Source organism: Berghia stephanieae, chromosome 10 (genome assembly GCF_034508935.2).
Source record: "Berghia stephanieae isolate SIO BIC M18660-M18661 chromosome 10, UCSD_Bste_1.3, whole genome shotgun sequence".
Classification (NCBI taxonomy): Eukaryota; Metazoa; Mollusca; class Gastropoda; order Nudibranchia; family Aeolidiidae; genus Berghia; species Berghia stephanieae.
In genome coordinates this window covers 43,316,573-43,329,072 of record NC_088369.1, presented here as the reverse complement: position 1 = coordinate 43,329,072, position 12,500 = coordinate 43,316,573, and the positions used below count along the sequence as shown (strand labels likewise).

The 12,500-nt window shown below is 35.3% G+C and overlaps 1 protein-coding gene across 1 annotated transcript in view; it reads left to right on the top strand.

The window, feature by feature from the left end:
* LOC144955822 (uncharacterized) overlaps positions 1 to 12,500 on the top strand; it is a 44,981-nt gene that overhangs the window by 9,361 nt on the left and 23,120 nt on the right. Inside the window, exons 3-8 of the mRNA XM_078886018.1 lie at positions 834 to 943; positions 4,007 to 4,083; positions 5,436 to 5,558; positions 7,768 to 7,852; positions 10,385 to 10,470; positions 11,505 to 11,542. Of these exons, the coding sequence (XP_078742144.1) occupies positions 834 to 943; positions 4,007 to 4,083; positions 5,436 to 5,558; positions 7,768 to 7,852; positions 10,385 to 10,470; positions 11,505 to 11,542 (519 nt within the window). The remainder of the gene's footprint in view (positions 1 to 833; positions 944 to 4,006; positions 4,084 to 5,435; positions 5,559 to 7,767; positions 7,853 to 10,384; positions 10,471 to 11,504; positions 11,543 to 12,500) is intronic.

Here is a 12,500-nt window from a genome sequence, read left to right as displayed (position 1 = left end):
TGTGGATGGAGTCCCTACTATAACACAATATGACTTAAATTACAGCTTCAAAGACAGGATTAAAACCTGCTGCCTTATACAGATGTAACCAGCATAGTTTTTAAAAAAAATAGTTATTTAATAATGTACTTTATTCACCCAAAAGGAAATTTTTGTACAGATGTATAAAATGCCGACAATGATACATACATAAACATAATATACGTAAATATAATGTGGTAAAGTAAAATTTGGTAATAGGAATAGGTAATAGGTATTATCAAATTCAGCTCTCTCTCTCCCCCCCCCCCCCCCCCCCCCCCCATCAGGTTTAACTTTTAATTTTTAAACAAAATTTGAGATATATATGGATTATTTCCAACTGAATGATTGGTCTGTGGTTGAAAGTTATGCCTGTTTTCTTGTCTGTTTGGACAGCATAGAGCTGCAACATAGGAGTTTTAAGCAGTAAATATAATATACACATTTTTAAAAAAGCCAAAATCAAATTGCCCACCATATTCGGATTTTTAAATTTTTTTTCCACAATGATTAATTATATAGGAAAACATTTGAAAATGTTATTTTTGTAAGAAATGGATGATCAGGCGATCAATCTGAATTAATTTTAAAGCATTTTAGAGTGAAGATTCATTGAAACTGGGTTAGAAATTCTGCAATTTGAGTGGATACAGAATTTTTATTTTCTTGAACTTTGGATTTTTTAACAATAATATAGAGATTTTTATTTACAAATTTTTTTTCTCCCTTTTTCTTTCTTTTTCTATTTTTTTTTCATTCTTTTTTTTTTTATCCAATAAATATAACGCTTTAAAAAAACCTTCTTTGTGCAGAGATGAGTGGTTTCTTTCTACCGTTCGTTCATTCATCGCAAGGAAGTCTGATCTGCTATTCAGGCCAAGCTCTCCTGTGGAAATAAAGAGAGAAGAAACAGATGCCAGTGGTATGTATTTGATTTGTCCCTCCATGTCAAACTGGTAGTTTATTATGTTGGAGTGAAGTGGATGCCGCCCCCCCCCCCCTCCCTCCCCCCTCCAAGCTTAAAAAAAATTGTATCTCAAATTAAATTATCAACAATAGGAAGTTTTGCATTTATGGGATATATTAATGCTGATTTTTTTCCCTTGGATCCGCAGTTTTTGAGTCAAAGGAGAAATTTCCACCTTTGTTACATTCACCCCCCCCCCCCCCCCCCCCCAAAAAAAAATAAATTAATGTGTTGGCAGTGAGAGAGTTGATGATTAGTGGAAGATACAAGTGCAGTTTCTCACTCTTCAGAAGTTAGCTATGGTATCAATGATAATGTATCATCTCAACTGTTCTAAAGATGGGGGTTAGTGCAGTAAAAATGGAGCTTATAGGCAATTGTTCCAAATGTTCCTCCTTTTTTCACTTTTTGTCACCATCAGCACTGATACAAAGTAATTACTTATTCTATATTTGTTATTTTGAATGTATAATGTAAGCATTTGAGTGTGTTCCTCTTTGTTGGATTTTGCGTGTGTGTCCGGATGAGACTTATAGGTGATATCAGACTAAGTACATTGGTGGTATGCTCTTGGAATCTACATCTGATCCCTATTTGTTCCCAGTTCCCCTTTGTCTTACTTTTTCTTGGGTGCTTTAATTGTAATTCTAGAACTTTTTACTATCCCATTTTCTTCCTTTTTACTGGCGCTGATATAACCTAAATGTGTTGTAAGCGCCGTAAAACCCTTAAAAATAAAAACAAAAACATTATTTTTTCTCCTCATTAACAAGTTTTATCTCTGAGAGGTAAACAGACAAAATATTTGACAAATATTGTGGTTGTTCGACTTTAACTGTGCAAGTGTGAGAGGTGGTTTTGAGAATTAAGAAAAACAGACAAACAAAACAGGGTGGCTTCTGCAACAGCACATGTCGTATGTATTTAGATTGCATAACTATGCCTAGTAATGGGATTATAGTTAATCTCTGCTTGTCACAAAGGTATGGGGGGTTGGGCTGAGTTCGAGCCTCGCGCTCGGCGCATAGTTCAGTCCTTGGAAAAGGCTCTTTACTCACGTTCTCTCACCGTACTCGGGTGTAAAATGAGTACCTGGCCGTTAACAGCGTTGTCTTTGTCCGAAAAATTGTAATATCGTCTAACAGGCGTCATGTCCCGTCCTACATGTTTAATGTTGCTGTTGACCAGGGATCCCTTGTAAAGCGCTATATAAATCTCAATTTTATTTTTTAAAAAATATAAACTAAACAATTTTTAATTTTACTGCACTTGGCACTTCCTTGATGGAACTGTTGTCTTCATAATAAAATGAAAACCAAACCATTTTGCTCATTACTTTTACAGTTGGAACTTTATTTTACTCTATCCTAACCTTAAGATCTTTTCCTTTTTTCCCCCAAGAGAGCAAGCAGGATCATCTTCATTCAATGTCGAATCACATTACTACTGTAACAGCTCTCTTTTTGAAAAAAAGATTTTTGGTGTGCCGTTACTATCAGATAAATAATCTAACACGGTGTTTATACAGATATAATTGTTTTCTCCAATTTTTTATTTTTTTTTGGAGCCAAATTTGGTCAATTTGACATTTTTTCACCTCCCGGGGTCAGATTTTTGTTCAGAGGAAGATAGTTGAACAATTTGCTGTTTCGCAGGGAAATGGATATATAATGGTATTCCATCAATCTTAAAGAATTTTAAATTAACATTCCATATAGAAATGGGAGTGAAAATCATGAGTTTTATTTGTCACTTAAGAGTCCGCTTAATTTTAGGTAATGTAAATATTGCTGCTCGAAGCTCAAAGAAATAAATAACAATGTGAACTTGAATAAGCTTCAATTTAGTTACGAAAACAGATAAAATGGACGTTTCGGGTTTCCCCTTTATCAACAAAACAGGATGAATGTGGTTTTTCATTCATCCTATTTTATCTGTTTTCGAAATTGAAGATTACATTCAATTTCACATTGTTATTTATTGCTTAGTTTTAGGAGGTAACAAAATTCAGCTGTTGTAAGGATAATTTTCGATTACTAAATGTTTAAAAAAAAAAGATGATAATTGATTTTTGACTAATCAAAAATCACATAGTGAACCCAACTGTGCACCACTCAGAATGGGTTTTATACCACTAGAACACATAGCCCCATCACTTGGGGGCTTCCACAAACCGAAGAAGAAGGGGAAATTTGAGGCCTTCAGTTTTAACTTGTTGTCGCTGTATTTCATTTTCCTGGGTGGGGTTCCTGGCCTCCCATAGTGGGCAGTATGGCACTTATTGTGTCTTCTATCCCCCTTTATCTGTTTTTCAATTTGCTTTCTGTCTTTGTCTTGGATTGAGTTTACTCGGTTTTGCCCTGGCCCTGGCCATAGTGCTTGGCTGAGAGGGAACTAGTCAAATGCATGTTATTGTTTTAGGAGATGATATTTTTTTCCCTTGTAAATCATATCTCTGTTATGTATTATTTTGAATGTATAATGTAAGCATATGAGTGTATTCCTCTTAGTGGGATCTTGTGTTGGTGTATGGGTGAGACATTTAGGTGATCTCAAACTAAGTACATTGATGGTGTGCTCTTGGAATCTACATCTGTTCCCTATTTGAACCAATTCCCCTTTGTCTTACTTTTTCTCTCAAGTCCTTTTAATTGTACATCTAGAACCTTTTCACTATCCAGTTTTCTTCCTTTTTACTGGCGCTGATATGACCTTAATGTGTTGCAAGAGTCATAAAACCCTTAAAAACAAACACAAGTACAACAAACATATAAGGAATGAGATTAGCGGAAGAGTAGCGTCCCTTGATTGGACGTCACCCATTGTCTGTGACGTCATCGGTGGAAAAGTTATTAGAGAGAGAACGTCATGCTGGTTGTGCGCATGCGTCTCTCGTCCTCGCTTCCAGTGAAAGCGGCTTGAGACACTTCAAAATCAAATAGACGTTCTCTCTGTAAGGTGACGTCCAATCAAGGGACGCTACTCTTCCGCTAATCTCATTCCCTATGTCATTTTCAGATGTGTACGCCATTATGCCACCCCTGGATGCCTTCTGTGATATTCCGTCCTATGACAGACGGAGCCATTTCCACGATGTGAGTCATTTGAGTGTTAAGATTTACAGTTTTTGGGGGTTTTTTTTTGTTTTTAAAAAATTTAACCTCAGGAATGAGAGACATCTAATGTTTGTCGTCACTTTGCCAGTTTAGTTTTATCTTCATCTTATACATACAACAATAAACATAGGCATAGGGATATTGACCTTTAAAAAAAAAAGTACACTAACTAAATTAAAAAAAAAAAACATTAATAAAGAAATAAATAAATTTTTTAAAAAGATAAAAATATAAATAAATAAATCGATTTCTTTAAAAACCTTGATTTAATATGACTTAATAACCTTAGTACACTCGATCATAGATAGGGAATCTTCTTACTTGTTTAATTTTTACTTCTATATTTAAGATTTACAGTTAGAATATTATTATGCCCCATTTAGTCCTTCCACTTAAACAGATCCAATTTAAGGTGCAGAGTTGTTTTGTTTTTGTTTTTGTTTTTGTTTTTTTTTGGCCCAATTTAGCCACATTCTGATATTTTCTCCCTCCTTTTAACCCAAAATTTTGGAGGAAAACTAGTAGAAGTAGAAGTAACTGTTATTTTATGGGGGGTTTCATTAGTTCCGTTGGATGACAACTAACTAGGTATCCAAAATCCTGGCTGTAGCTGACATTTTTTAATATCATTTTGTAGTTTTTAATTTCAGTCATCAGCCCTTGTTTTTTAATTAAATATTTTTTTAATTAACAAAGACGTACAGATATCATTGTATAACTTTTGTTGTTGATGTGCTAGAATTGCGTACAATAAATTATATTCGCAAAAAGGCAATGTTGTTGATGTGCTAGAATTGCGTACAATAAATTATATTCGCAAAAAGGCAATGTTGTTGATGTGCTAGAATTGCGTCCAATAAATTATATTCGCAAAAAGGCATGAGTCAACGGATGAAAGGATTAGCCTGAAAAATATACGGTCAAAGGTTTGCAAGTTACTCGCATATCAGTCTGTAAAACATAGTTAATGATTTTTAGGTTTCCAAGTAATTCTGCGCTCTATGGCATAAATTTTACATTGGTTGTTTCGGAACAATGTTGATCTTCAACCCTATTTGTTTAAAAATAATTTTTTAAAATTATCATTATTATTATTATTATTATATTATTATTATTATTATTATTATTATTATTATTATTATTATTATTATTATTATTATTACTATTATTACTATTATTATTACTATTATTATTATCATTAATACTATTTTTATTATCAAAGTTAAGATAATCTTCATAGTGATGAAGATTTAAAATAATGATGACGATACTAACATGCAATTGGCAAAGAAATTCTCTCGACTAACAATCAGCATCCATTTCTTGAGCAGAGTTTGAGTCGTGGCGACTGCGTGACGGGAGTGGTGAAGACCATACTGGACTCTGGTTTGCTCATAAGTCTGCTATGCGTGGATATTGGCCCAATTCGACATGTGGAAGATTTAGATATAATGGTAAGTCGATAGATAGACACACCTGCCACCTATACATATTCATGGGTGAAAGAGTGCCGGCTGCAGCCGGCCGATTGGATTACCAAAAAAAACGTCGCCGGCTTTTTGCGATTTGAATAGGACTGTGATAGGACACTTTTTAAATTTTTTAGTTTATTTTTGTATATTTTAAAATTGTGCAAGTTGTGACAAGAAACTTAAATTACTACATTACAACCTTTGGATTAAACATACAACAATTGTGGACTACTATTATGAAGACTAGATGCTGAAAACAAGACTTCAAATGACGAGGAAAGTCCGTGAATCTTGCAGGCTTTTTCAGATTATATGTCTGGTCATAAGTAGACTTGCAGGCTTTTGAGGTCCAGTTGCTTGCACCCATGCATATTTAACTCTTTCCTTACCAATCATTTTCAGCATTTTCCTAAAATGACAGACTTACCAAGCTGAATAAAATGATTTAAAAAAAAACTCAAACAATCTCTCTACAAACCAACTTTATGTTCTTATATTAATTAAACGAAGATCATTCTTCAAAGTCTGTGATGTACAAAATATATCTGAATCAGAAAAAATGTATATTGTGTCATAACAAATGTGACGATTTTGCTGTAGGTGGTAAGGAGAGGGTTATTCGGTATATTCGTAATATTTGAATTTTAATCCACGATTTTATAGGAAAATGATTAAGATCATTGGTGATTTTGTAAGAAAAAAAAAAAGAAGACCCAATTGAGCCACCCTACATCACTCCAAGAGTATTTTGGAAGTTCTGATTCATAATAATATAGATGTGAGCAGAAATCGTGTATTTTTGGATCCATATTGATTTTTTTTCCCCCTTTAAAATTGGTTTTTATAATTTAATAAATGTATAGACTTGTTTGTTGGCTGTTACAATAACAGGTGTGAATAGACCAATTCTGGTCAGCATTTCACTTTTGGTGTAAGAGCCTCCTTCATTAATAAAAAAAAAATAATCTGAAAATCCGAATTTCGTTCAACTCAAAATGCACAGTGTTTCATGTTAAACTTCTGTTTGATAGATATTAAAAACTGAATGATCTATGATCAAAAAGAAGTCTAATGCTAATACTAATACATTAAAAACTGGCGTCCAAGTACCTTGTCAATCAATTTTTTATCTGGATGGGGATCCTGACCTCCCATAGTGGGCAGGGAGGTACTTGCTGTGTCTTCTATCCCCCCATACCTGTTTTCCAATTGTTTTTTGTCGTTGTCTTGGAATGAGATTACTTAGTTTTGTCCTGACCCTGGCTGGAGTTCCTTGGCTAGGAGGGAAACAGTCGAATGTATAGTTATAGCTTTGGGAGATTATATTTTTTTCCTTGTAAACATCTCTCTTTTATGCATTGTATTATGTTTAGTTTACATATTATATTATATGATTTGTAAACATTTGAGTGTATTCCTCTTAGTTGGGACCTGTGCTTATGTCTGGATGAGACTTTTAGGTGATCTCAAACTAAGTACTTTGACGGTGTGCTTTTGGAATCTACATCTGTTTCCTATTTGTTCCCAGTTCCCCTTTGTCTTACCTTTTTTTTTGTGCTTTAATTCTAGAACTGTTTACTATCCCATTTTCTTCCTTTTTACTGGCGCTGATATGACCTTAATCTGTTGCAAGCTAAGCGCCGTAAAACACTTAACAAACAAACAAAACAATCCATCTTTATGATTCGGGAAAGCCTTAACTCACTCAATCCTAGAGATTTTTGCTGCTTTTCAAAATGAGAAAAAAAGTATTAAAAATGACCATATACATAGATAGTTTTATTCAACTATTATTAACATGTAAAGATTAAGAGCATTAGCTTTGATAATACTCCTATAATTTGTCTCAGAAAAATGTAATAAATAGGCATGGGTAAAAGCAACCCCTGGGTATACTACGGATATAGTCGGTGTTAGGGTTGAGTGAGTTACTTACTTACTTACTTATCCAAACCAGCGACCACCTGAGCTTAAGCCCTTCGGTCTTGTGCCATGACGTAAATGTTAGACGTCTTTTGTAGTTGTTCCAGGTGACTATAAAGTGTGTTACTGATGCTTGGATTTGGTGGGAGGAATGTGCATCTCAGGTCTTCAAGAGGTTGACATTCAAGCAAGTGGTGTGTTACTGTTTCATTGGTTGAGTGAGTTAAAACTGACCGATTGATCCTGCTTTGAATGTTCCATTCCTCAGGCCTATTGTCCTGCCAAAGAGTTACCCAAACTTTACGCCAAAGAGAGCGCTATAGATGCCTTCCAAGAGAAAGATATAGTACGAGGTAAGGATATTGTAGGTTTTTTAATGAACTTTTTATATGTCGTAATATTCACTAAATGTGTTCAAAGCGTTTTACATGGAATCCCAAGCCGTGCGGCTATGTGGTCTAGTGGTATGACACTCGCTTTCGGATCGGAAGGTCATGGGTTCGAGCCTTGTGCTCGGCACATAGTTGAGTCCTTGGAAAAGGCTCTTTACTCACATTCTCTCACTGTACTCAGGTGTATAACGAGTACCTGGCCGTTAACAGCGTTGTCTCTGTCCCAAAAATTTGTAATATCGCCTAACAGGCGTCATGTCCCGTCCTACATGTTAAATGTTGCTGTTGTCCAGGGACCAGTTGTAAAGCGCTTTGAGCACGTTTAGTGGATATTGCGCTATATAAAAGCTCAATAAAGAGAGCACTATATATGCCTTCCAAGAGGAAGACATTGTACGAGGTAAGGATATTGTAGGTTTTTTTATGAGCTTTTTATATATCATAATATTCACTAAATGTGCTCAAAGTGTTTTACATGGAGTCCCAAGTCAAAGAGAGCACTATATATGCCTTCCAAGAGGAAGACATTGTACGAGGTAAGGATATTGTAGGTTTTTTTATGAGCTTTTTATATATCATAATATTCACTAAATGTGCTCAAAGTGTTTTACATGGAGTCCCAAGTCAAAGAGAGCGCTATAGTTGCCTTCCAAGAGAAAGACATTGTACGAGGTAAGGATGTTGTAGGTTTTTATGAGCTTTTATATATCGTAATGTGCTCAAAGATTTTTACAAGGAGTCCCGAGCCAACAGCAACACCCTATCATGTGGGATGAAACGAGATGCCTATCAGGCGGTGTTATTATATTTTCCTTTGGCAGACAACACTGCCACCGATGAGGTACTCATTTTACATCTGAGTGCAGTTAGAGAATGTGAATAAAGAACTGTTTCCAAGGGCTGAACTTTGTGGTGCCCAGAGTGGTACTTCAACGAGGGACCCAGTGGTCCAAGGTAAGTGTTCTCCCACAAGATCTTCTTCTTCTTCTTCTTCTTCTTCTTCTTCTTCTTCTTCTTCTTCTTCTTCTTCTTCTTCTTCTTCTTCTTCTTCTTCTTCTTCTTCTTCTTCTTCTTCTTCTTCTTCTTCTTCTTCTTCTTTTTTTTTTTCTTCTTTTTCTCCCATTGTGGGCAGGGAGGCTCTTACTGTGTCTTCTATCCCCCTATATGTTTTCCACCATGCTTTCCGTCTTTGTCTTGGAATGAGATCACTTGGTTTTCTCCTGGCCCTGGCTGGAAACCCAGCTTGGAGGGAAACAGTCAAATGTATAGTTAGAGTTTTGAGATATGATATTTTTTGTCTTGTAAATCATCTCCCTGTTATGCACTGTATTATGTTTTGTTTGCATGTTATATATGATTTGTAAACATTTGAATGTATTCCTCTTAGTGGGGACCTGTGCTTTTCTGGACCTCCCATTGTGGGCAGGGAGGCACTTACCGTGTCTTCTATCCCCCTATATGTTTTCCAACTTGCTTTCTGTCGTTGTCTTGAAATGAGATTACTTGAAGACTAGCAGGTAATTTGGTCCATAAGGGAAAAATATTTCAGAACACATTTTCTCAGGTGTCAGTAAACTAAGAGTGGTGCATTAACTCTTTCAGCGCCATTGGCCGCACTGTGCGGCCAGAGCAGAATCTGTTCTACTGGCCAATGGCCACACAGTGCAGCCGGTCTTGAAAGGCAAAAAACAATCATGCAATCCAATCCTTCTTTCTACAAAAGTACTATAAATTGAACCAATGGTATCATTTCTTTCATCAGAACATTCAATTGGCCCTTGAGGGGTATTTTAATTGAGATTTTGCGCCAAATTCAAATGTCGCTTTGTCTTAGCTTGTCATTCTCATGCTGCCTCAATCAGGTGTCAGCCATTTTGTGATGGAAATGCGAATATAGCCTCAGCACTGAAAGGGTTAATGAATTCTAATTTGTATTTGTGGGCGTCCTTGAGATAATCAGTCGCATTGTGAAAAGCTTTGAACAGAGATATTGACAATTTTAGAAAAGAAGTCAATTTTTATGGAAAATTTCTCATCAAAAATCATTAAATCAAACCTTTTTCTACATATTGATGAAATATTTTAATTGAAATCTACTCCTAAATATCTTATTTTAATTTTTTTTTTATGAAGGTAATTATTATACTAAATATCAACTCTTGTCAACTTTGGAAGCGATTTTCTCAAAATTAGGGTTTCACACCCTAGCCCATGCATATGACCATAACTTCAAGAAAAACCACCCGATTTGCTTCAAATAAAGATTAAAATGCCCAGGAGACAAAGGGCTTTCAAACAATGCAAAACAAAAATTGTCACCATGCGACTGATTATGTCAGGGATGTACACGTTTAATTCTCTTTTTCTTATCCATTTATACTGTTGCTGCGTTGCTAAACTGAGAGATATATTATTTATAAACAATTTACTATTGTATTTTAATCGCCATAAATCTTTTAATTTGATAATAAGGCTCAATTGTGTCTATTTCAGGAGTGGTGTTAAGTGTCGACTCTGAGAGAATTATCATGTCATTACACGAGAGATCAATACCAGATGTCAAGTCGTACCCTAGAATTGTAAGTCTCTCTCGGAAAACTAAGGATGTCTTTGCGTCCAGTCTAGATGTAAAAGTGAGACCAAAAGTGATGGACATATTTTGAAACAATACAAAACAAGTAATGCGGCTATGTGGTCTAGTGGTATGACACTCGCTTTCGGATCGGAAGGTCGTGGGTTCGAGCCTCGCGCTTGGCATATAGTTGAGGCCTTGGAAAAGGCTCTTTACTCACTTTCTCTCACTGTACTCAGGTGTAAAATGAGTACTTGGCCGTTAATAGCGTTGTCTTTGTCCGAAAAATTGTAATATCTCCTAACAGGCGTTATGTCCCGTCCTACATGTTAACTGTTGCTGTTGACCAGGGACCCCTTGTAAAGCGCTTTTTGCACATTTAGTGGATATTGCGCTATATAAAGCTCAATTTTAATTTAATGCCTTAAAATAACCCAAAACAAATGATAATTTGGTCCTTAACCTTCTTTAGGAAGCAGACAAAACACGCTAAAGAACGGGTTGGGTTTTTTGGTTTTTTATTTTTTTTTACAAGGCAAAGAGCCAAACTGGTTTATTTATTTTATTTTTTTTGTCATTGTATGAGTCAGTTATGTTCTTTTTAATTTTCAAACTCTACTTATTTCCACATCTGTCTGCATGTCTCTGGGTGCTCATTTGGTAATTTGTTCTAGTCTTTTTTATGTCTGTTTACTTAAAAGTCTGTCCATCTTTATTTTTGGTCTTGTTTGTTTGCCTGACTAAATCTGTCTATCAAGGCTTATTGTCATCGTCGTCATTATTATGAACAACAACAACTACAGCAAATGACACACTATTTTGTCTGCATCACTTTTATTTTCATTACAGCCAGTCAAAATGGCTGCTCTTTGTCTTTATTTACTTTTAAATTAAAATTTTAAAAAATATATATATATATATACAATGATTTTATTTTTTGTTTTCTTTTCATTATCTTAACTTTAATTCCTTTCAGTGTCAGGGACCAAATTTTTTTTTTAAAAAGGCAAAGAAATTAATGATTTATTTTTATATCATCAGGGACTGATAACAGAGGAGGAATTTCCCATTCAGTACAGGTAATTATAACCTATAGCTAGTATGCTCTTGGCTAAGAAGCTCAAAACATTGCCATCCGGAAGTATAACGGACCAACACACAAAACTGTGTGTAAACCATGACCGTTTATAGTCTGGATAATACAGTTAAGTGAGAATTACTCATAAACATGGGTGGTAAAAAACAATAACAAAGACCAGAGTGACGTCAAATTCATTCTATCTATATGTGCTCCAGCACCTTCTCAAAAAGGCACTATGTCGGGATGTATCAGACCCTGGATAGTCAGGGTGGGGTTCCTGACCTCCCATAGTGGGCATGGAGGTACATACTGTGTCTTCTATCCCCTTATATCTGTTTTCCAACATGCTTTCTGTCTTTGTCTTGGAATGAGATAACTTAGTTTTGTCCTGGCCCTGGACGGATACCTGACTGGGAGGGAAACAGTCGAATGTATAATTATAGTTTTGGGAGATGATTTTTTTTATTCCTTGTAAATCATCTCTCTGTTATGTATTGTTATTTTTTAATTTTTAATATATGATTTGTAAACATTTGAGTGTATTCCTCTTAGTTGGGTCTTGTGCTGGTGTCTGGGTAAGACTTTTAAGTGATCTCAAACTGAGTACTTTGATAGTGTGCTCTTGGAATCTACATCTGTTTCCTATTTGAACCAATTTCCCTTTGTCTTACCTTTTCTTGTGTGCTTTGATTGTAATTCTAGAACTTTTTACTAATCCATTTTCTTCCTTTTTACTGGCGCTGATATAACCTTAATGTGTTGCAAGCGCCGTAAAACCCTTTAAAAACAAACAATCAGACCCTGGATAGTCTGTTTTGAATAAGAATGATAAGAAATACAAACATTGGGTCTTTGGCAATGTGAGTAATTGAATTGTTTACAATAAAGAATAGAAATTAGTCCCAAGTTTCTCATCTGTGGCTTAACTCTTTCAGCACCATTGGCCGCACTGTGCG